This window comes from Asparagus officinalis, chromosome 8, assembly GCF_001876935.1.
Source record: "Asparagus officinalis chromosome 8, Aspof.V1, whole genome shotgun sequence".
Lineage (NCBI taxonomy): Eukaryota > Viridiplantae > Streptophyta > Magnoliopsida > Asparagales > Asparagaceae > Asparagus > Asparagus officinalis.
The window spans coordinates 49,490,450-49,515,026 of NC_033801.1; the positions used below are offsets into that span (position 1 = coordinate 49,490,450).

General features: G+C 36.0%; 3 protein-coding genes across 3 annotated transcripts; all 3 read left to right on the forward strand.

The window, feature by feature from the left end:
• On the forward strand, positions 2,101-4,906 carry LOC109821220. The gene is made up of 2 exons (XM_020387405.1): positions 2,101-2,131; positions 2,817-4,906. The coding sequence occupies exon 2, from the start codon at positions 2,834-2,836 to the stop codon at positions 4,904-4,906; it is 2,073 nt and encodes a 690-aa protein (XP_020242994.1). The 5' UTR covers positions 2,101-2,131; positions 2,817-2,833.
• LOC109821221 lies at positions 10,770-12,119 on the forward strand. The gene has a single exon (XM_020387406.1). The coding sequence runs from the start codon at positions 10,770-10,772 to the stop codon at positions 12,117-12,119; it is 1,350 nt and encodes a 449-aa protein (XP_020242995.1).
• On the forward strand, positions 15,025-17,648 carry LOC109821222 (UDP-glycosyltransferase 83A1). The gene is given in 3 exon segments (XM_020387407.1): positions 15,025-15,553; positions 15,556-15,612; positions 16,624-17,648. Coding segments are annotated over 3 exon segments (1,401 nt in total). The 5' UTR covers positions 15,025-15,123; the 3' UTR covers positions 17,538-17,648.

Here is a 24,577-nt window from a genome sequence, read left to right on the forward strand (position 1 = left end):
CCAGTATTTCTAATTTTCCTGGGGATCGTAAGAGTTGTATAAACCCCTACACGTACCAGAATGTTTTTACCCTGATAGGGGAACTCCCTTGCGAAGAATATGTTCCCACACCAACCAGTCTCTAAACTTAATTGTTGAAGAGGGCGAATGACTAGAGGTATGACACATTGCGATAGTTGATGTGTCCTTACTACGTTTTTCAGGTTGAGAAAGTTTCAGCGCACAACAAGCTGATTGGGATCGGATCAACAATTTCACTGATTATATTTTATCCACTCTACTTAAAGAACAAGAAGAAAGTGGTTGGCCTCCTTCCCCCAATCAACAATTAATATCTCCGGCTTGACTAAGGATACTGCCAAGGGCACTACTTTCACTACAAGAAATCTGATATTTAACGACCAAAATTAGTAAAGGGATCAGTTGACCGTCGTTAATGTGCATGTAATAACGACGGGTTTTTAAAGCCTTCGTCGAGTGATTACAAATATTATAGGAATGATGTGAGATGGGTAACGGTTTTCTAGTCCCTTCATTAATTTAATCCTAATATCGTCGTTATTGGGTCTCCTGAATAACGAAGGGTTCCATCACCATCATTGATGATACTCCTAATCATAATAGGAATGATAGTTAAACCTATTACTATTAATTAACAACACCCACAATCAAAATCCCCAAACCCGAAACCCGTATTCTAAAATTCCCAAACTTCTGATTAATCATCTCTCAGCCTCCATATCATTAACATTAACCTAGCTTATATTTTCTAAAATTCTTCATCTTCTTCGTCAATACCTTCACGCCATCGATCCCCAGCCGTACCCTTCGTCATCACCTTCACGACACCGCTCATCCCAGCACCGCCGCTGCTCCAGCGTCGCCGCCCCGACGTCGCCCGCCGCCCCAGCGTCACCACCTCATCACCGCTCTAGCCCCCGCCGCCGTCCCATCGTCGTTGAGGTAGTCTGTTAATGGCAGTCGTGGTTTAGTTTAATTGCACAAAAGGACCTATACTTTCACCTTAACTATATTTACACACCCTACTTTGCACTTATGTCATAAAGGACCTATAGTTATTGATATGATTGTGAGGGTTTTTTTAGAAATATTAGGGATTCTTGCTTGGTTTAATTTGCACTCAAGTACCTATATTTTCCCTACTTTGCACTTTTCCATAAATTACCTATACATGTTGCAATTATATACCCTACTTTCCAATTAATATACCAATTTATATACCCTACTTTGTAATTAATATACATATTGCAATTATATAAATGTTGCAATTATATATCCTACTTTACAATTAATATCCTTGTTTTGTTTAATTGCACTCAATTACCTACAGTTTCCCCTACTTTGCACTTTGCCTTAAAGCACCATATACATGTTGCAATTATATACCCTATACATGTTGCAATTATATACCCTATACATGTGTGGTATTTACTTTAAGTAAAATGAATTTCAAATGATTATTTCTTTAGCTATTCAGACATACTTGTCAAGCTTGGACATACCACTTTCCATTAACAAGTCATTTTGTTAGTTATAATCATAGTTCCTATATCACATGTGCTTTGAAAGGAAAATGAGTTTTTTTTACTAATTTTTTCTATTTACTAATTTGTTATATGGTAGTATTTTTGTCTTTAAATTGACCCTATAATTGCATAAATAAATACTTTCTGAATGACACCATATATAGGTGAACTTCTTTGCATTAGAATGACCATATATCTGAACTTATGAGTCTTTACATAAAATTAAGCATTTATTTGTGTTTAGTTTTTGAAGAGGTTGAAATATTTTTCAGGAAATTTTAGTACATAGCTTGAAATGGCGCCGAATAAAGATTGGATGGACCTAGTAGATGATGATAGACTTGATCCAAAATATAAAGAAGGGGTTGATCAGTTTTTAGACTATGCATATGAGAAGCTGTTGGATAGTTTTAATGAAAAGGATGAAGACTTTGAAATTCGATGTCCATGTATTAAATGCAGCAATGTGAAGTCTGGTAATCGTGAATCGGTAAAGACCCACTTGATTGTTCATGGAATTATTAAAAACTACATATTTTGGTGTCATCACGGCGAAAGACAGGGTGAGTCCATTTCGGAGTTTGGTGAAGAACAAGAAGAAATGACAGAAGAAAGCCAGAGTGACGATGAAATGCAAGAAATGATTGGAGATTTATTTCATAATTCAACTGGCGTTGTTGCACCTGATGCCACGTCGAGTCAGGATATTCTTGAGCAGGAACCAGATGGACATGCAAAACAATTCTACAGTCTTTTAGGTGACTCCGAGAAACCTTTGTATGAAGGCTCTAAATGTTCAAAGTTATCTGCTTTAGTGAAACTACTTCACATAAAGAGCCTAAATAGGTGGAGTAATAAATCATTCTCAATGTTGCTCCAGTTTTTGAATGAGGAGCTATTGCCAGGGGAATCAACACTGCCTAATTCGTATGACGAGGCCAAAAAATTAATCCGAGACCTTGGCCTATCATATGAAAAAATTGATTCGTGTCCATTCTCTTGCATGCTGTTTTGGAAAAATGAAGGTCTTGATACGTGTCAGAGATGTGGTGCTTCTAGATGGAAACTTGATAAACATGGAAAAGAGATCAAGCGAAAGGCAAATGGTAAAAAAATACCACAAAAGACATTACGATATTTTCCTCTTAAGCCACGATTGCAAAGGCTTTACATGTCTTCGAAGACAGCTTCTGATATGAGATGGCACCATGAAAGACAAGTTGAGGACGGAGTGATGAGGCATCCAGCTGACTCTAAGGCTTGGAAAAGATGAAGAACAAGAAGAAATGATAGAAGAAAGCCAGAGTGACGATGAAATGCAAGAAATGATTGGAGATTTATTTCATAATTCAACTGGCGTTGTTGCACCTGATGCCACGTCGAGTCAGGATATTCTTGAGCAGGAACCAGATGGACATGCAAAACAATTCTACAGTCTTTTAGGTGACTCCGAGAAACCTTTGTATGAAGGCTCTAAATGTTCAAAGTTATCTGCTTTAGTGAAACTACTTCACATAAAGAGCCTAAATAGGTGGAGTAATAAATCATTCTCAATGTTGCTCCAGTTTTTGAATGAGGAGCTATTGCCAGGGGAATCAACACTGCCTAATTCGTATGACGAGGCCAAAAAATTAATCCGAGACCTTGGCCTATCATATGAAAAAATTGATTCGTGTCCATTCTCTTGCATGCTGTTTTGGAAAAATGAAGAAGGTCTTGATACGTGTCAGAGATGTGGTGCTTCTAGATGGAAACTTGATAAACATGGAAAAGAGATCAAGCGAAAGGCAAATGGTAAAAAAATACCACAAAAGACATTACGATATTTTCCTCTTAAGCCACGATTGCAAAGGCTTTACATGTCTTCGAAGACAGCTTCTGATATGAGATGGCACCATGAAAGACAAGTTGAGGACGGAGTGATGAGGCATCCAGCTGACTCTAAGGCTTGGAAAAACTTTAATGAGCTACATGAAAGCTTTGCCGAAGAGCCCCGAAATGTTAGGCTCGGTCTTGCAAGTGATGGTTTCCAACCTTTCACAAATTCAAAAGTTTCTTATAGCATATGGCCCGTTTTACTTGTACCATATAACTTACCACCATGGATGTGCATGAAGCAATCTAATTTTATTTTATCTATGCTCATTCCTGGTCCAACTGGTCCTGGAGATGCTATTGACACATACTTACAACCATTGATAGAAGAACTAAAGGAGTTGTGGGCCTCAGGCGTTCGAACATATGATGTATCTCTGAGACAGAATTTCATTTTACGTGCAGCACTAATTTGGACTATTAATGATTTTCCTGCTTATGCAAATTTATCTGGATGGAGCACTAAGGGGAAATTAGCATGTCCTTGTTGTAATAAGCACACTCACTCTATCAGGTTAAAATATGGAGGCAAGCAGAGCTATATGGGGCATCGTCGCTATCTTGATGAAAATCACAGTTGGAGAAAGGATAAGAAATCATTTGATGGCACTAGGGAGAGAGGTTATGCAGCGCCGAAGCTGATAGGAGATGACATCCTTAAGCAGGTGGAGGATCTTATAGGGATCACCTTGACCAATCATCCAGAGAAGAAAATTAAAATATCACACGAAAGACGGGGAGATAATTGGAATAAAAAAAGTATTTTTTTTGATTTGCCATATTGGAGAACTCTCTTATTGCGACATAATTTAGATGTCATGCATATTGAGAAGAATATTTGTGATAGTCTGCTGGGAACAATCATGAACATTAAAGGAAAGACAAAGGATAATATCAAAGCCCGTCTCGATTTACAAGCAATGAGTTTAAAACCGGAGTTACATCCAATCCAGAGAGGAGATAAACTTGTGATGCCAGCAGCTTGTTATACTTTATCCCAAGAAGAGCAAAGCAAATTTTGTCGATTTCTAAAGGAGTTAAAAGTTCCAGATGGATTTTCATCCAATATTTCTCAATGTGTAAATCTTAAAGAGCGTAAGATTTTGGGGTTAAAGAGTCATGACTGTCACGTTCTTTTGCAGCGCTTGATTCCTGTATCGATTCGTGGCCTTCTTCCTGCAAAAGTGTGTGAACCAATTATTGAACTTTCCATATTCTTCACTATATTATGTGCCAAGACATTAAGGGTGGATGAACTTAAGCAAATTGATGAGCAGATTCCACTTACGTTATGTAAGCTTGAGAAGATTTTTCCACCTTCAATTTTTGATGTTATGCTGCATTTAGTAGTTCATTTAGCATCTGAAGCCATACTTGGAGGGCCTGTTCGATTTCGATGGATGTACCCAGTGGAGCGTCAGCTTTATACTTATAAGTCATATATCAGAAATAGGGCACGTTCAGAAGGGTCAATTGGTGAATGATATATAGTAGATGAATGCATGACTTTTTGCTCAAGATATCTAAAAGGCTTCGAGACAAAGTTTAATCGCCTTGAAAGAAATTATGAAGATGACAATAGAGAATGTAATGAAGCACAACTATCTATTTTCAGACATAGTGGGCGGGCATTGGGTGCTGCCACCACCCTCTACCTTGATGAACGTGAGTGGTTGCAAGCTCATATTTATGTTCTAAAGAACTGTGATGAAGTGCAACCACACATTGAGTAAGTCACTAAAGTTTAAGATTCTGCTAATAAATTTACTATAGTTAGTCAACGTTAATCATATTTATGATATTTTAATGTAGGGACTACAATGAATTCGTGAGAGAACCCACAAGTCACTATGATGATAAAGATTAAGATAAGAACTTTATCGAGTGGTTCCAATCTCTAGTACGTACATATCTTGCCTTATTTTTTAAATATCTTGATTGGTTCATTTTATTACATGTTCCATGACTTGATCATATTTTGGTTTTGTTTAGGTTTATCAGAGTTATCGAGAAGATGATGACTTACTTTCACTATCTCGTGGTCCAAGTAAGATTGTTAAATGTTTTACTGGATTTGTCATAAATGGACATCGATTTCATACAGAAAGTCGAGATAATTGTTTGTCAACTCAAAGTAGTGGGGTTGCAGTTGTTGGTGATGCTGGTGATGGTGGAGATATAGATTATTATGGTGCTTTGGTTGAAGTTGTCGAATTAGAGTATCCTGGTAGAAGAAAGGTTGTTCTTTTTCGTTGTAAGTGGTGGGATGTGCATGGCAAAGGAAAAGAGACAGCTTTGAAAGAAGACAAATATGGATTTATTAGTATTAATTACCGACACTTGCTAAAAAAGAATGACCACTTTATACTTGCTGGCCAAGCATCACAAGTTTTTTATGTTGAGGATATTGCCAATGAAGGTTGGCATGTAGTTCTTAAAGCACAACCCCGTGATTCATATGATATGCCACCAGATACAGATGATTGTGGGATAACAGACGATGGAGTTGAAGCTTATTTGCAAGATGAATCATTTGATGCTCAGGCTATTGCATCAACATCATTGGAAGATGATTATATCAATTTGAGAAGGAGTGATATTGATCCAATTATTGTAAATTCGGTCTCAACTTCAAAAAAGAGGAAAAAGACTCAAGTAGAGGATTAAAACGCTTTCATTAAAGAATGACACTCAAATGATATTGTGTTATTGAGATAAATTTTAAGTTGTATCTTACTATAACTATTCTTTTTTTAGACATATGATGTTTCTTTTCTTCCTATTTTGAATTTGGCTTCGACATTGCAGCAAGTGCTTCTACAATAGTGCACTATGTATTTATTGTTATGCTTGTCCTTCGTGATATCTTCTTCTTTTATTCATTTCTCTTTTGATATTTGTTTCATACATAGTGTGTAATACTTAAATTCCTTTTCATAGCAGGAAAATGAAAACTCAAGAAGTCACTTCCAAAAGCAAAAAGGCACAATTTCTAGCACCCAGGTCATTAATTAGGAAGCGACTTCAAGCAATTACAGAAAATTCATTAAGAAGAGAACAACTCCGTACTTGTCATGACATGAACTTGAATATTCAAAATCCAACACAAGATCAAAATATGGATGCAAATTTTAGCGCTGATTCAGAAAACTTTGAAGAGGAGAATTTTGCACAAAATCGCAGGAGAAGTGAAAATACTAACAATGAAGAGAATGATGATTCTGTAGGTTGATGAGACTTAAAATTTATTATTATTTCTTTTATCTTTCAATTTATTTTTTATGATTAGATTAATAATTGCTCAATTTTTGCAGAATCAGATAATCATCGAGTGCAAAGTGATGATGCAATACTAAATGAATCTCAACAAGAAGGTATATTCTTTATTAATTACAAGAAGAAATATTTTTATCAATTTCTTTAACTATATCTTGTTTCTAACATATGATATGATGTATGTAGCTGATAATTCTCAAAGGAAGAAAAATCCACCTCGTGGTAGTAATAAGTGTCTAAAGTTGATTAATTTGTCACATGGGGAGAAAAAAATCATTACTTTTTATCAGAATAGAGCTATTGAACCAGAATTTTTACGATATCTTGGAATTATTATTCGAGATAGAAATATTTGCCTAGTAGCTGTTGAGAATTGGGCCAAAATACCACAGCAAAATAAAGATCATATGTGGGCATCCATTAAGGTACATTAAAAATTAATTTTTTACAATTGGTTTTTAATTCTTATAAATTAAATTTTGATTCAAATTTGATATAGGATAAATTTGATGCTGATGACATGGAGCAAAAGAGAGAGTCAGTAATGAGACACTTGCGCGATTTGTGGAATAAGTGGCGTGGTGACATGCACAGGAAATATGTGAAAGAAAATTCATTGCAAGTTGCACTTAGAAATAAACCTACAGAAGTGAGTGTTGATGACTGGGATTGGCTAGTTAAGGAACATTATTTTTCTTCAAAATTCCAGGTATTAATCTCCTAATTTTATTAATTAATTTGTTCCATGTATATTATTGGATTGTTAAAATTATCTTTTAATCTTGATGTATAGAAAGCAAGCCAACAAAATACACTTAACAGAGACAAAAGAAAGATGCTCCACCACACGGGCAGCAAATCCTTTAGACAAATTGCGTGGGAATTGGTATACATAAAGATGCTCCACCACACGGGCAGCAAATCCTTTAGACAAATTGCGTGGGAATTGGTATACATTCAAAAATAATGTCCTATTTATTTATAACTATTTTGTTTTTTAGTTTGATGTTGTACTCATTTGTATTTAATATTTGAATAAGGGTGGCAAGTTAGGAAATCCACCTGATGTGGCAAAAATGTTTCATGAAACTCGAAAGAAAGCTAATGAAACACTAGAAAATGGGGATCAAGATAAATATGTAAGTAGAATATGTGTTTAAGTTTGATAATGATGCATTATATAGTACTAACATACGAATTTAATTTTTATAGGATGAAATTGTTCAAGTCAAACAAGCAAACCCTTCACTTTCTGACATTGAGATAGTTGAGAAAATCTGGGGGAAGCAATCTCATGGTCACATCACTGTATTTGGTGGCGGGACTACTTTGAAAGATTTGAGAGGACCGCTCCCTAGTCGATCTGATCTGGAAGCACGGGTTATAGAAGAAAAGAGAAAGAACCAGATGCTTCAACAACGCTTAGATGAGCAGGAGCAACAACAACAAAAGATGTCTGAGTTGGAGTCACAAGTGAAAGCTATGCAAAAACTTTTTTTTTAGGCAATCACCTTCATTGGCTCCTCAAACTCAAGAACGTGTGCAGGACTAGGTAATTATTTTTTGTAAAATCTCTTATATACTTTTATGATTGACTACTTGCACTAAAAAAATATGATTTTTACTTAATAAGATAATATTTGCTTCATTAATATTTCTTAATTATGTGATTTTTTAAAATTTTTCAGGCTATCCATGCAAGATTAGGAGGGGGGTAGCTCGAGTCTTCTTTAATTTGACGATGATTAGAGATGAAAGAATGTGTCTTCCACAAACTTTTATTTTAATTAGTTTTAGATAGTTTCATGTATTTTTCTTTGAAACGATTAGGATATTAACTCTTGTTATTAGTATTGAATATTTGAGGATGGTGTAATTTTATTTATTGATGTTATTAATGAATGGAATTTTTTGTTTTCCCTCTTATTCATTATTGGGTATTTTTAATATATTTTTGTTGTGAATCTTAATATCAGATTGAGAATAATATGATAGTTGCCTATGGATGAAAAAATTATTATTGATGTATATTAGAAATTTGTAGTCTATAATGACGGTTTTATAAACCGTATTTTGTTCATCAACGAAGGGAAATCACCGTCGTTGATGGGTTACTAATTACCCATTATGAGGACTTTTACGACGGTATCCAACCGTCATTAATTAGTCTTTAACGATGAGAAAATATCCCCGTAACTAATGGTAACGACGGGAAAATATCCCCGTAACTAACGGTAACGACGGGAAAATATCCTGTCACTGATGGTAACGACGAAAAAATATCTCCGTTACTGATGGTAACGACGGTGATAATTACCGTCGTAAATATTAACGACGGTAATATGTTCCGTCGTTATAGACTCTATAACGACGGGTAGTATATCCCTTCATGACCCTTTAGCGAAGAGGGCTTCAACAACGGGTGACGAAGGGATTTTTCCCCGTCGTTAGCATACAATAACGAAGGTTTTCAGTGCTTTAACGAAGGGAAATCCCTTCGTTAAAGATGTAATTTCTTGTAGTGCTTCCTTCCGTTTCGCTGGCTGGCTCAACACACAATCTTTTTCCAAATACCGCACTGGCTTCTTTCTTGGCTGTATGGCTATAGAAATGTGTTACACCCTCCCAGCCGAGCGATTGCTTATCAGTCAAGGTATTGTGTCCTGCAATAGTTCTCGTGCACGGTCAGCCCATTGGGTTTACTTCGGGCTATGATATCACCGGTACTCAGAGGAGGTTATGACAAGTTCGCCATGACTTCTGTACTGGCAAAGCTAAAAAAAGGCGGGAAGGATGCAAATCCCAGAGTCAAGCTCCCATACAGATATCTAACTGATATCTAATTGCACGGTTCACCATTCATTCCTCAGAACTGAAGCACCTCGTGAAACAAGGGGACTCCGTTCTCAAATGGTACGTACGAGGGCATCCACTGGAAATACAACTATGTAGCGAAAGTACGGATCACCTTGGCTTATGACACGAATTATGATGTCTACCGAATGGCAGCAATTTCCATTGCAACATTTGCTGCAGTTAATTTTTGCAGCAAACCAGACCTAAACAATTATTGTTAACGTATGCAATTGAAAGAAACAAAAATTTCAAAGGGATGTTTGTGCAAGAAAAACAGAAGGGCTGCTAATGGATTGTACTCTGTAATGGAATCACCTCTAATCTAGGATCCGTATTACCCATATCCTAGCAGCGCGCGCGTTCATGGCAAGTTTTAGCCACATAGTATCTTCAGTATTTCTAAAACAATTGCTGTATTGAAAACCACTTGCCTCGAAAACCACTACTAAAAATCCTATGTAGCTAAAAATCTTGTTAATTGAAATTGGAAAAAGGGTTAAGATAAGGGATTCTCTCCAATTGCCGTTTAGTCGGAAAAGATACTGATCCATCTAAATTGGAGGTGTCACCACATTAAGGGCCTCATGACTTCATGATGTGGGCATGCTTAGCCTCCAATCCATACATTAGAACATCTCCAAGGGTTCCCTTGGATGTCCCTTAATTTAGGGGGAACTATTGGGGAAGGGATTGGTTCTTCTCCAATGGTTCCCCTTAAAATCCCCCAACCCCTTAATTAATTATATTTAGTTTTTTAATTTTATGAATTATGATTTAATTAAAATATGTAGTTTATTTATAAATGAATAAATAATTAAATATTAATAACTAAAAATAATTAATTAATTAATTAATCTAAATTAAGAAATTACTTTTATAATCATTAAATTAATTAATTAAATTAAAATTTAACAAATAATTAATTTAGATAATAATTAATTTATATAAATCGTGTTAAAAGTTAAATATTATTTTAAATTTAAATTCATATTATTTTAATATTAATTTTATTTAACAATAATATCTCAACGGTCATATTTCAACGATCATATTCTAACGATCATATTTCAACGGTCATATTTTAACGGTCGTATTTCAACGGTCGTTTTTTAATTAAATGTGGTCACTCCTTCTATAAATAGCACTACCAGTGTCCTTCATTTTCACTAAATTCAAATTCATTCAATTTTTTTAACTCAATCTTCAATATTATTTATGGCTAGTAATTTGTTACGTGCCTTGCTACAAGAGGAAGAGGATGACGACGATGATGATTACGCGACCTTATTAGCAATCGCATCTTTGGAAGAACACCACTCCAGCGAAAGTCAAAGTTCTCGTCGTCGTGGTTCCATTCCAGGGCACGCTGTAATTCAACGCAATAGAGCTGAAGGTCACGAGAGGCATTTTCATGATTATTTTAGTGAATCTCCTGTGTATCCAGCAAAACTATTTCGAATGAGGTTTCGTTTGCATCGCTCACTATTTTTGCGTATTTTATCCGCAGTGGAAACACATGATTCCTACTTTGTCCAGAAACGGGATGATGTTGGGAAAATTGGTTTATCCTCACTACAGAAAGTAACTGCTGCTATGAGGATGCTTGCTTATGGAGTATCAGCAGATTCTGTGGATGATTACGTGCGGATTGGAGAAAGCACCGCTATAGAGAGTCTCGGTAGGTTTGCCAAAACAATTGTTAAAATTTTCGGTGATGAGTATCTAAGGTCACCAACTGACGAGGACACTGCAAGATTGCTTGCAATTGGCAAACAACGGGGATTTCCTGGGATGTTAGGAAGCATTGACTACATGCATTGGAGATGGAAGAATTGTCCAGCTGCGTATTATGGTATGTATACTGGTCACAACCACACTCATACAATAATTTTAGAAGCTGTTGCTTCCTATGATCTTTGGATTTGGCATGCTTATTTTGGTTTACCGGGAGCTCTTAATGACATTAATGTGTTAGAACGGTCTTCCGTTTTTTCTCAACTTGCTGAAGGGCATGGTCCGACTGTTAATTTTACAGTCAATGGTCATGAATACACGATAGGATACTACCTTGCTGATGGTATATATCCGTCATGGGCAACATTTGTTAAAATAATTTCTTTACCACAAGGAAATAAAAGAAAACATTTTTCTACACTTCAAGAGTCGGCAAGAAAGGATGTAGAGCGAGCATTCGGGGTACTCCAATCAAGCTTTGCAATTGTGCGTGGACCAGCTCGCTCTTGGGATGTGAAAATATTGAAAAATATTATGCAAGCATGCATAATAATGCATAACATGATTGTTGAAGATGAAAGAAAGAAAAATATTATGCAAGCATGCATAATAATGCATAACATGATTGTTGAAGATGAAAGAAATGATGATTATATCGACTTCACGTACGATGCTGCTGAGGAAGCCCCAACTATATCAGTGTCTCACGAACGTACAATAGATTTGTGTGAATTTATTCAGAATCATCATCGCATTAGAGACAGACAAACTCATTCTCAATTGCAATTGGATCTTGTCGAACATTTATGGGAACGAAATGGTGGGCTTTAGTAAGGGATTTGTATGCTGATGTAATATTAATGTCATTTAATTTAGTGTTGCAAGTAAGGACCTGTTAGTTGATGTAATATTGATGTTATTGAATTTCTATATTAATATGTGATTATATTTGATTTTTGAGAAAAGTTTCCATTTGCATAAATAGAATTTCATAAAATCTTCAAATACGATACATCATCTTCAAGTACGATACAACAAGAGTAAATTGAAATACATAAGAGCACACTAAATATGATACATCATCTTCAAGTACGATACAACAAGAGTAAATTGAAATACATAAGAGCACACTAAATATGATACGTCATCTTCAAGTACGATACACCATCTTCCTTCTAATTTGAACTACCACCACCAAATTGCCTTTCAAGAATATCCATCTTCAACTTATTGTAATACTCTACTTGCAATGGAGGCATGCCATCAGTGTTAATTGCCATAATCCTCTCATCTTGTTTCATAGCTTTCAATCGCATTTTTTCTTTTTTGATATTTTGAGCTTCTTGAGCGACCTGTAGTCTGTCTTGCTCTATCTTTATGCGCTCTTGCTCCTGAACATAAATTTGACCAAATAATCAGCTCTCTTTATTTCTTTTTTTTTTCCGATCCTGCTTCATTTCATCAATAAACAACATTACTGGTGTAATTTCAGAAGCCACATGCTTGTCTTTACCTTGTTTCAACCTTTCTTTTGCAGCCTTTCTTCCTATGGGCCTTGACGAACCCTCAGTAGGACATTCGTCTTCTCTACAATTTATTGAATCTGGAGTTGCATGAGAAGATGTAGCAGGACTTGAATTTTTTGACCTCTTAGATTTTTTCATTGAAAATTGGCCAAGCCGCTTTGGATGGAACCTTAACTCATTCCAACAATGTAAAAATTGAAAACTTGCTCCTTGCATGCTTTGAAACATTTGCATCGCTTCCATAATCTAATTAAAAAATAAAATAAATTTACTAACGTGTAAAAAGTAAAACAATTAATAAATTATATAAATCTAATCAGTTTAAATAATTTGAAGCCACAATTAGTACCTTGTCATTCTCTGTCACGCCACTTTGATTTCTTGCTTCAATTTGATTAAAACTCCCACAAAATTTACTAACTGCAATTTGAATAGCGGACCAACGGTGCTCTAACCCTTTTTTATCACGATCGCTACTGAATGTTTTGTTTTCATGATAGTAAGTTGCTACTCGGTGTCAAAATGTGGAATATTTTTGCAATGTCCCTTGCACTGGATCAATGCTAGTGTTGATCCATGCAAATACAAGCAAGGTGTCTTCTTCGATCCGATATTTTGATTTTCGCATCGACTTCTTTTGCAATGGTACATCTTTTACCGTATTTTCTTCGGGTATGTCCGACTGAAACGATTGCTCTTCATATTGATCTTCCCATGGATAATGACTAGTCATCAAATTGACATAATATGGATTATTATTTTCTGCCATCTACATCAGTATAAATCTCACATGAGTATGATTTAATTAAAATTCTCAAATTGTTAAAAATATAAGAAACATGAAGTGCAATTATAATTAAACAACTACCTTAAATTGTAGTATATATGATGAAATAGAGGTAGAAACAATGAAAGAGTGAAGTGTGAAAGTTAACATCAGGGTAGTGCCTTATTTATAGGGTAAAAATTAATTATATAGTTTAAAAAAAAATAGCTATTCTAGCTAAAAAAAAAAAGCCTATACTAGAAAAATAGCCTAGACTAGGAAAAAAGCCTATACTAGAAAACACCCTATACTGTAAAGACAAAACCTATAATTAAAAAAGCTTATACTAGAAAAACAACCTACACTAGAAAAAAGCCTATACTAGAAACACACCCCATACCACAAAGACAACCTATAATTAAAAAAATCTTATACTAGAAAAACAGTCTATATTAGAAAAAAAAGCTATACTAGAAAAACACTTTATACTAGAAAAAACAACCTATAATTAATAAAAAATATTAATAAAAAAATATAATAAAAAATTATAAGAGGTACATTTTAAAAAATATTAATCAAATTAAATTAACTATACATTAATTTAATTATATTAATTTAAATTAACTATACATTAACTAAATTTAATAACACATAAATTAACACTAAAAGAAAATATATTATTATAAAATTATAAGGGGAAGGTTAAGGGACTTTAACTTTCCCCTTAATTTAGGGAGAAAGTTTAGGGACTTGGGGTGAAGGGAGATGTTTTCCGGTCTATTGGAGTCCATATCTCTTAAAACTCCCTTAATTTAGCTAAGGGGCCGGATTTTTCCGGCCCATTGGAGATGCTCTAAAGGCCTCATGACATCATGATATTGGGCATGCTTAGCCTCCAATCCAATATTGCCATCACAAATTCATGTATTTGATAAAGTCACCGAACTCAGTCAGCATACTTGCATCCGTGAAACAGTACAAGACATACTACATGCATATTATAGGACCGTTAAATAATAATAATAACAATAATAATAATAATAATAATAATAAATAAATAAATAAAGGCTTCGACATCTTAGTCGCTTGGAAAAGGTAAATCCCGAGTTGGCATGCCCTGTGCCTGTGGTTTGATTTAAAATCACTAGCCTCCTTCTCTCGGATACTTCCCAACGAATTGAAGACAATGGGGTCAATGTTTAATCTTTTTTCTCATTGTCCAGCTTATGCGCCAAACTTCCAGTCCAACTTCTCTTGATTGCTGCTGTTGAAAAGACGTTGATAAAACAGTTGAAAAAAAAAAGCAAGCCATGCACTCTCTATTGCCTAAATTTGCCAAATTATTGGAGGCAAATTAAAGATAATGCACGTGTCAATTTCCCAGCTGTAGTCTGTTATCAGCACGCAAGCGCGATGGGCTGAAAGGTTGCGTCCGTTATCTAGATAAGAAAGCTGGGGTACCGATCGAGCCACATATTTATAGCAGCAGCAGAGAAGGAAGACGCACATAACTTCGGTACGGGTAGACCGGCCCGGTGCGGAGATGGACGTGCCTCACGCTCTCATGCTACCATTCCCAGCTCAAGGACACGTCATTCCCCTCATGGAACTTGCTCACCGCCTTGTTGAGCGCGGCTTCAAGATCACATTCATCAACACCGAGTTCAACCACAACCGAGCCCTAGCTGCTTTGTCCAAGACGGGGGATGATATGGACGGGATACACCTCGTTACAGTCCCGGACGGGCTGGAGCCTGATGAAGATCGTAACGATATTGGAAGGCTAATCGAGGGCATATCGAACGTCATGCCAGGTTGCTTGGAGGAGCTGATACGAAATATTACCGAGAAAGGAGAGGAGGAGATAACTTGCTTCATTGTGGACTGGAGCATCGCATGTATGCTTGAAGTTGGTCACAAGATGAACCTACGGTCGGCTGCTTTCTGGCCGTCAAATCCAGCGATGCTTGCAGCCACGCTACGCTGGCCATTCCTAAGCTGATAGAGGATGGGATCATCGACAAAAATAATGGTTAGTCCATTTAATTATTTGTGCATGTGTGTCTTCATGGACAAATAGGTAAGACTTGCAGTTCATTTTGCTAAAACGAAACTATATATGAGAGCTGCAGGAGGTGCCTAATCACCTCCAACCCCAATCTCCAAGGAATTCATGGAAACATATATGCATCCAAGAATTACAAGCAATGTTTTAAAAGCCTCCGTCTAGTCCGTCTAGCCGTACGTCTAGATCTAGGCAATACCTAGGCCAGCCACTTAATTAGTCCCTGGTGCCGAAGCGGCACCTAGGCTATCCAACAAGATTGCGAGCGCCTAAGAGAGCTTGGTCTACCTAGGCGCTAGGCACCTAGCTAGGCTATCCACCTAGACTTTGGGAGCGCCAAGGAGAGCTTAGTCAGCCTACGTGAACTGCACATTTTAGGTCTTAATCACGATTTCCTTTTAGTCAGCCTACGTGAACTGCACCTTTTAGGTCTTAATCATGATTTCCTTTGTTGCAGCCTACACGTCCTCTAACCTCCTCCAAGCTCCCCCGCCCTCTAACTATGAATACTTCCTCTATATCCCTTTAGCAGAACCTCCACCATCACTAACGATGCCTAAGCTTTTTATAATATTGACACTTACTATCAATAACTACAATTAAAATTAAAAAAGTTGGTGGAAAGACACGCCTAGGCTTTCGCTTTGGCACCTAGGCTCTAGGCATCAGGTTCAACACCTAGAGCACATATCACTTTCTGTAACCTTGATTGCAAGATAGAATTATGATCCTAATATGATAGGTTAACTTCCACAAGAAACCATGAACCACTTAATACCTCAATCCAGATGAAAAATACGTACAATGGAAACCAATTAGCATATTTAATTAGTTTTCAAAAGAAGGGACCATTCGTAGCGGAGATGGTATTGCATAGAAAAGATAGGTATTTAGATACAATAATGCTCTTTTGCTCGTCATTAATCAGTGCCATACTTCAATAAAGCAGAGGATAAACATCTTCTGAAATACACGCAGGAAGGGTGAAGAGAGAAGAGATGATCTGCCTAAACCCTGGAGTTCCTGCCATAAACACGACTCACCTCTTTTGGAACTGCTTTGGAGACTCCAAAACACAAGAATTAGCGTACGACTTCACAGTGAAAAATAATCTAGCAGCAGAAATTATTGAGTTCCTGATTTACAATTCATTCGATGAGATCGATCTATCACCATTCATCCACGGTCCAAAACTCCTCCCGGTAGGGCCATTGCTCACTCACCATCACTCTGCACATCCCGCCGGACATTTTTGGCCTGTGGACTCTACCTGCATGGACTGGCTTGATCAGCAACAAGCAAGATCAGTCATTTATGTGGCTTTCGGCAGCTTAACCGTCCTCAGTCAACACCAGTTTGAGGAGCTGGCTCTCGGGCTCGAGCTCACTAGACGACCTTTCCTATGGGCTGTAAGGCCTGATCTTACTGCTAGTTCAACTGATGCCTGCAACCGCGCTTTTAGAGATATAGCCTCAACACGGGGGAAGATGGTACGTTGGTCCCCACAACAAAAGGTATTGGCTCATCCTTCCGTCGCATGCTTCATATCCCATTGTGGCTGGAATTCAACTATGGAGGGGGTACGGAATGGGATCCCGTTCCTTTGCTGGCCTTACTTTGCTGACCAATTTCTCAATGAGAGCTATATTTGTGATGTTTGGAGGGTTGGCTTGAGGTTGACTCTTGATGAGCGAGGCATGATCTCAAGGCAACAGATCACAGCAAAGCTGGAGGAATTGCTCGGCAATCCAGAGCTCACATTCAGGGCACTATCATTGAAGGAAATGATCACGAAAAGAATCAGCAAAGGAGGGTCATCCTATGAGAATCTCGGTACCTTTGCTGAAGCGATGAAAGAAACGAGGCTTGGTAGTAGAGACCCCACACCATAATTTGAAATGTTTGTACGTAGCATGGAAGAAGTTGAATTATTATGAAGTAATGGAATAAAATTAATTTGATGCGATTATAAAACAAATAACTGACGGTCTTTCAAACTTGAATAGCTTTTCGACCTCTGCCACAGTTATCAGTGTGTATGATAATTAATGCCTTGTTTTCAGGAGATCCGCCTCTGATTAGGAGTTAGCGAATGGATAATATTCATCACGTATTAGGCATTGGATTCTTCATGATTGATGCATGTTGAGAAGTTCTTTATGCAGTAAAGTCATGAGATGGAAGTAAAAACAATCTTAAGTGTTAAGAGCACTAACAATAAAGATAAGTAAAAGTTAGGATAAAAGAGAGCGGTAGAAGTCTAGGATTTAAGATAAATTAAATTACTGTTGATGATTGAGCAAGAGCCCGACTGATGCAAAGTTCGACGTTGAGAGGCTCGATGCACAAGCAATTATGGTTCACAGCGGAGGAGGATTGTCATGGTCCACTATCGCTACAAGCCTAAGGAACGAATCTTTAGCAGTATATATACAAGGACCCTAATACATTATTATGCATATACCTAGCCTCAATCCAAATATCCAAAACTCAATTCACAAGACAGTATACTCAAATCCATACTCAACGATAATGAATAGAGGAAGCAACAGAGGGGTGTCATCAGTGGCGTAGCCAGGATTTTTTTTTTACCCTGGGCGAAAAATAAAGGGTTTCGGAGATGATGCAGTCAGGGAGTCGAAGATGATGCAGTCAGGATTTCGGTCGGCGATGATGGGCTCGAGGAGAGGGTGGAAGAGGCGGAGGGAGCTGATGTGGCATAAACATGTACCAAAAAGGTTGCAAGTGCACAACCGTGTCAAGTTATAGTATAAAGATATCGAATCCACGAGGAAGGTGTTTTGTAGGAGAAAATATAAAATCGGTTCTTACGTTGTGTGCGTGACAAATAAGATTGATGAGTGAATGTGATTGTGAAGAGATTGAGATAGTGAAAATGGTGTGTAAATAGGTGCAAGTGTAAGTGAGAGTGAATTTGAAAAAGAATGAGTATGATCAATAAGGTGAGAAGGAAAAAATGAATAAAATCAAGAAACAAATAAAAACAAGAAAGAAGAACAAAATTCTAGAATAAAAGAAAATGCAAGAAATTAAAGATGGTGGATTCAATTATAGATATGGATAATCTAAAATTGAACCCACTTCTTAGAAAAGGGTGATTCCCTAGAGGGTTCTAGCCTAAAGGCGAATCAAACAAAATAAAAATAAACAAAAAGAAAAACTAAACCCAAGAGGGTTCTAGCCTCAAGGTGAATAGTATAAGAAATTAAAATCTAACTACAAAATAAAGTGCAAAATCTAAACTACAAAATAAAATTGCAAGAATTAAATGCAAGAAATTAAATCTATTCTATAAGCATGAAATAAATCTAAGGCAAGAGGGTTCTAGCCTCTTGGCTATTTAACAAGAAAATAAAATCTAAACTACAAGCATAGAAATAAATCTACACTAATAAGCAATAAAAAGGAAATAAAAGAGAAAAAGGAAAGAAAATGCAAACCTCTAAATAATTCTTCATCTCCATCTTCATCATCCAACAAAGAGAAGAAATATTTAAAGTGGTGAAAAAATTATTATTATTAATTGCAACTAAAGTTACAATTTTTGGAAGGCCTTCTCAATTAAGAGTAGCCCTCCTCTCCAAAAGGAGTTTACAAAATTTTCACACCCTTAACCCCTCACTCTCTACCCCTATTTATAGTAATCTTCAATGAATATGAGCCATTGGATTTGTCTTGAGCCCCAAGCAACAATCTCCACCTTTGAATTTGTTTTTTGTTCTTCTCTAAACATAGGAGGCCCAATTGATTTTCAAAAATAAATAAAAATCAAAGTCTCCGGTCTGCAGCAAGCCTGTCCAGAGCTTCATTTGATTTATTTGATTTTCGGCCCATTTTCAAGTGATTTCATTTGAAAGCTAAGTCCAATATCAGCAACCGGTTTAATGTAAAAATTCAAAGCTTTAAAACTGCAGCTGCAACCGGCCCAATTCACTCCAGCATCCAATGAAGTAGGTCCATGAAGCTTTATTTTACAAAAATCAAATCCGGTTTCCAAAGTCCACAATCAAAGCTGCAGCACAAGTCTTTGGCATTTGTTTGATTTTCCAAGTTATAAAAATTCGGCCCATTTAAATTGTTTTGTGATTCAAAGCTAAGACCAGCATGTCCGGCCCACAACAATCAACATTTTATTTGAGAAAATCAACCGGCCCAACTTGCATCCATGAAGAAAAATCTGCAGCAAGGTCCGGCCTCCATTTTGATTCACTTGATAAAAAATGCAAATAAGTCCATTTCATTTGATTAAATTCTTAGCCCATGTCCAGTCCCCTAAATCTCCATCTGTAGCAATTCGTAATCTTTTACATAAAAGCCCAACTCATTTCACTCTTTGCATCCAAGTCCATTCCAATTCTTTGGGTCTTTAAAATTCAATTATTTGAATTTCTCTTATTTCTTCATTTACTCAAGGACCTTTGTTGAGAGATGGGATTTTTGGGATTTATTCTTCATTAACCTGTAATTAAAAATAAAAGCAATTATTAGTGGTATATTTATTCATATAAAATAGATAATGAGGGTATAAAATTATAATAAAAATATGATTATCAAATTCACTTGATAACTTTTAGATAATCTAATTGGAGCCAGTTATCACTCAAGAAAACATTTTTATATATAACTCTAAGGTATATTTTCAAGAAAATCTTCTCATTGTAGCAATACAAAACCAAGCCAAACTTAGAAATTTAATTTAAAAGTTTTGAAAAGAACATGCTAACTCTTTGTTTTAAATAATTTTCAAGTTGTTTGATTTAAAATATTTTTCAAGACCATATATACAATTATAAAACATTTATTAAATTTTTTTTTTAAACTCTTTCATCCTTGATGATTTTTTTCTACTTTAACGGGCTTTCTAAGTGACCATTTAACGAGTTTTGGGCCAATGGATCCCAACCTAAATAAACTTAGGTCATTAAGTATGGAAATACTCCTTGGGCTTAATTACTCGGTCAGCTTAGGCTTAATAAGATAGAATCACCTTGAATTAAAGAGTTTTTTTTTTTCTTTTTGATGCCCATTTTTCGCACTCTTCTTTTGCAATTTTTTTTTTGTATATGTATATATATTTTGAAAATATGTAAATCAAGACACTTTGAAAAAAAATTATTTTGAACTCTAAGTTAAGCATGCAAAAATTTCATTATTTTAAATAAAAGTCCAAGTTAAGACTTAAGTAAAGTATACTACTTTGAAAATCATTTCTTAAGAAATTTATTTAGAGTTATCATAAAAAGTGAACTTAAGTAAATAACCAACTAGGGATTAGAAAATTTTAAATTTATCAAATAAATCAATTATTACATAACTCTATTAATTTGGCAAGTGACGATATTTTTATAAATTTTTTTAAGAGAAAAAGGGAAAAAATGTAACTAAAAATGTAAAATAAAGAGAAAAAAATAACTAATTCCCACCCCCATACCTAAATTTTGCATTGTCCTCAATGCAAACTCTATGATGCATAAAGTAAAGCAGATAAGAAGTGAAGCACTTATATTTGGTCCGCTGATAAAAATCTGCAATTACCTTTGGTCTGGGGAGGATGAAATCAAAATTTTATTCTTTTCCTTTTTTTTTCTTTTCTCTCTTTTTTTTTCTTCTTCTTTTCTTTTTTTTTCTTTTTTTTCTTATTTTTCTTTTTTTTTTGAAAACTGAACAAGAAACTCTCACATGAGAGAAGAATAAATTCTTTTTATTATTCTGAAATAAACAAAATAAACAATGTAGAATAAAATATTTAACATGAAGAGTTCCTGTTCTACATTGAATCCTACCTTACTGTTGAAAATTCTTCCCCGGATTTTAAACAAATTCAGCATGATATAATCAATAATATGAATTTCCAAGTATTTCGGGGTGTTTAGTAATTCTTACAACAAGGTAAGGTGGGTATTATTGGTGTCATGTATTTTGCATTTCTTAATGAACTTAGACTCTTGTACTGTGAAGTTTTGTTTTCTAACAACCAATTCTTCTGTGAAGTTCTGAAAATTTGGTTGTTGATTATTCTCCAAGAATCTAAGTTCATCAAGAAAGAGTTCTTCAAAATTTAATTCAAAGCAGCACATGTTTAACACAGTTTTATTATTCTCAAGGACCTGATCTTCTTCTTCTAAAAATTCTAACTCTTCAACAAAAATTTCCTCAAAACTCAAATCAGACTCTTCTTCTTTTTCTTCTTCTGATCTTTCCTGAATGTAATTTATTTCCAGAGGCTGATTATTTGGTTGGTCCCCTGGATTAAAAATGTTGAGATCAGCAGTCAAATTCCCAAAGGACAGCTTCATTTGACCAGTTCTACAGTTGATGAGAGCATTAGAACTGGCCAAGAACGGTCGTCCTAAGATGACAGGTGTCTGTCCTTTGGGATTGGAAACAGGCTGTGTTTCCAAGACTACAAAATCTACCGGAAAAATAAAATCTCCAACCTTAATCAGAACATCCTCTAACTCACCCATAGGGACCTTGACAGATCTATCAGCCAACTGTAAGGTGTATTTGGTTGGGTTCAGTACACCTAGACCCAATTGCTGATAGACTGAATATGGAAGCAAATTGACACTGGCCCCTAAGTCTAAAAGCGCCTTATCAATGTGAGTATTACCAATGATACATGAAATGATGGGGGAACCTTGGTCTTTACGTTTCAAATGTATGGGATTTGATAGTATTTCACTGATATTGGCGGCTAAAAAGACTTTCTTTGGAACATTTATTCGCCTCTTCTTAATGCACAATTCTTTTAAAAATTTAGCATAAGATGAAATTTGTTCAATTACATCTAAGAGAGGAAAGTTGACCTTAACCTGCTTGAATGTTTCTAGGATCTTCTCCTCCTGAGGAGAGTGTTTCCTAGACCTGAGTCTATCTGGGAAGGGAGCAACCGGTCTAAATCTATCAAAAGCAGGCTCAGGTTCGGGTTCAGGTTCTTGGTCATCTGAGGGGAGTGCTTGTTGAATAGATTCATCAGAAGGAGAAGGAATTTGTACAGGATCAAGAGTTTGACTTGGAGGAGTTCTCACTTGATTATCAACCTGTCTACCTGAACGAAGTGAATGGATTGTATTCACTTGGGCTTCGTAGGATGAACTGCATCCTGTGTTCTTAGGGTTGACCACGGGTTGACTCGGAAATTTTCCTTTCTCTCTTTCACTCACGGCACTAGCTAGTTGACCAAGTTGGGATTCTAATCTAGCTATAGCTTGAGTGTTGGAGTTGAGCATTTGTCCGGTTGATTGCATGAAGGAATTCAGCGTGCTAGACGTTTAAGTCAACATATTCGTGGTTTGAGTAGAGGCCTTAATTATGGTTTCTAAACCCCTTTCCAAGATATTGGACGTTTATCCTGATCTGGATTGTAAGGAGTCTGAATTACAGCTTGATGAAGAGAAGACTGATTTTGATACGGCAGATTGGGTTGTTAAAATTGTGAATGAGAATTGAATGGAACTGTGTTTCCCCTAGGAAAATGTTGGGTCGAAGCAGGAGTGAAATTTTGAGTTCCGGGAGAATTTCCTAGATTCCATGCAAAGTTGGGATGATTTCTCCAACCTGGATTGTAGGTTGGAGAAAATGGATCATTTCTAGGGTGCTGGAATGCAGCGTTCATCTGTTCTAATGAATGATTGTTTCCTAAGAGAGGGCATTCCTCTGAAACGTGGGTAGGAGACTGACAATTATGACATCCTGGGAAAGAAACATGATTGAGTTGAGCTGGAGCTCGTTCCTTAATTTCTAAGGCTTCTAACCTCCGCAGAATTGTCGCCATCTTCGCTTCAGAAGCAATGTTTGACTCCAAGGAAAGACCACTAGACTTAGAATGGGGAACTGATGAAACCCTGTCATCGCACTGTTCCCATTGCATTGTTTTTTCAGAAAGACTCTCCAAAAACTCCCAAGCTTCATCAGCATTTTTCCTCATAAAATCCCCGTGGCACATTACATATCATGAAGAACAGGTGGATTAGGATGCTTCATTTCTATGATTGGTTCAAAGCGAATTAATCGATGTGTATTATCCCTAATCCACTGTTGCATACACCAAAATATTTCTTTTTATTTTTATTTTATTTTATTTTATTTTAAAGAAAAGAAAGAAAATTAGTTTTTTTATGAGAAGATAAAGAAAAAGAAAAAATCCTAACTAAAACAAATCAAAACAATCACTTTTCAATCACTCTAATTCTAGGGTTTAGCCTAATTCACTAGACCAGCTCCTAACCAAAAACTCCTACAGTGAAAAGATCAAAGTTTTACCCAGGTAGTTAGCCAGGTAAGGATAGTACTAGAGAGTGATCAAAGATCAATTAAGTACCTCTTTCCTTACGGAGCGCTTTACGCAACCCCTAAACCTTGCCTTAGACACCAACTAATCTGAGAAAACTTAAACCGGTTCACTTAAGGATTTCTTGTTCCTTATTGAGCTCGAATCCTTAGGGGCCAACGTCTAATGAGTTTTATTAGGCTTGGGTGGTGTAGTGAGGAATTAGTGATTTTTGGGCTAAGGAAAGGGTGATGAAATCCCTCACCTTATCTTGATTATGGGGTTTTGCCCTTAAAAATATTTTTAAGTGTGTGCCAAATCAAGATGCTCAAATCACTTGGTGAATTCCTACACTATATGAAATGCAACCCTATGAATTAAAAGCAACTAAAAAGGATGGAAAAGAAAAAATCTTTTTTTTAATTAGGGTTAACAATCAAACAAATGAGAATGGGGGATTTGTTTGAATTTATTATCTTGTTAGTAAATGTCAAAGTGGAGGATGAATTTTATTATGGTTAACAAAAAAATAAAATCCTTTTTTTTAAAGTCCTAATTATCTCTAATTGTGAAGAATTAGCTAAAGGGTGGAATTAAAAACTAGAAAGAGAACTTACCCAAAAGCAAATCTTCAAATCC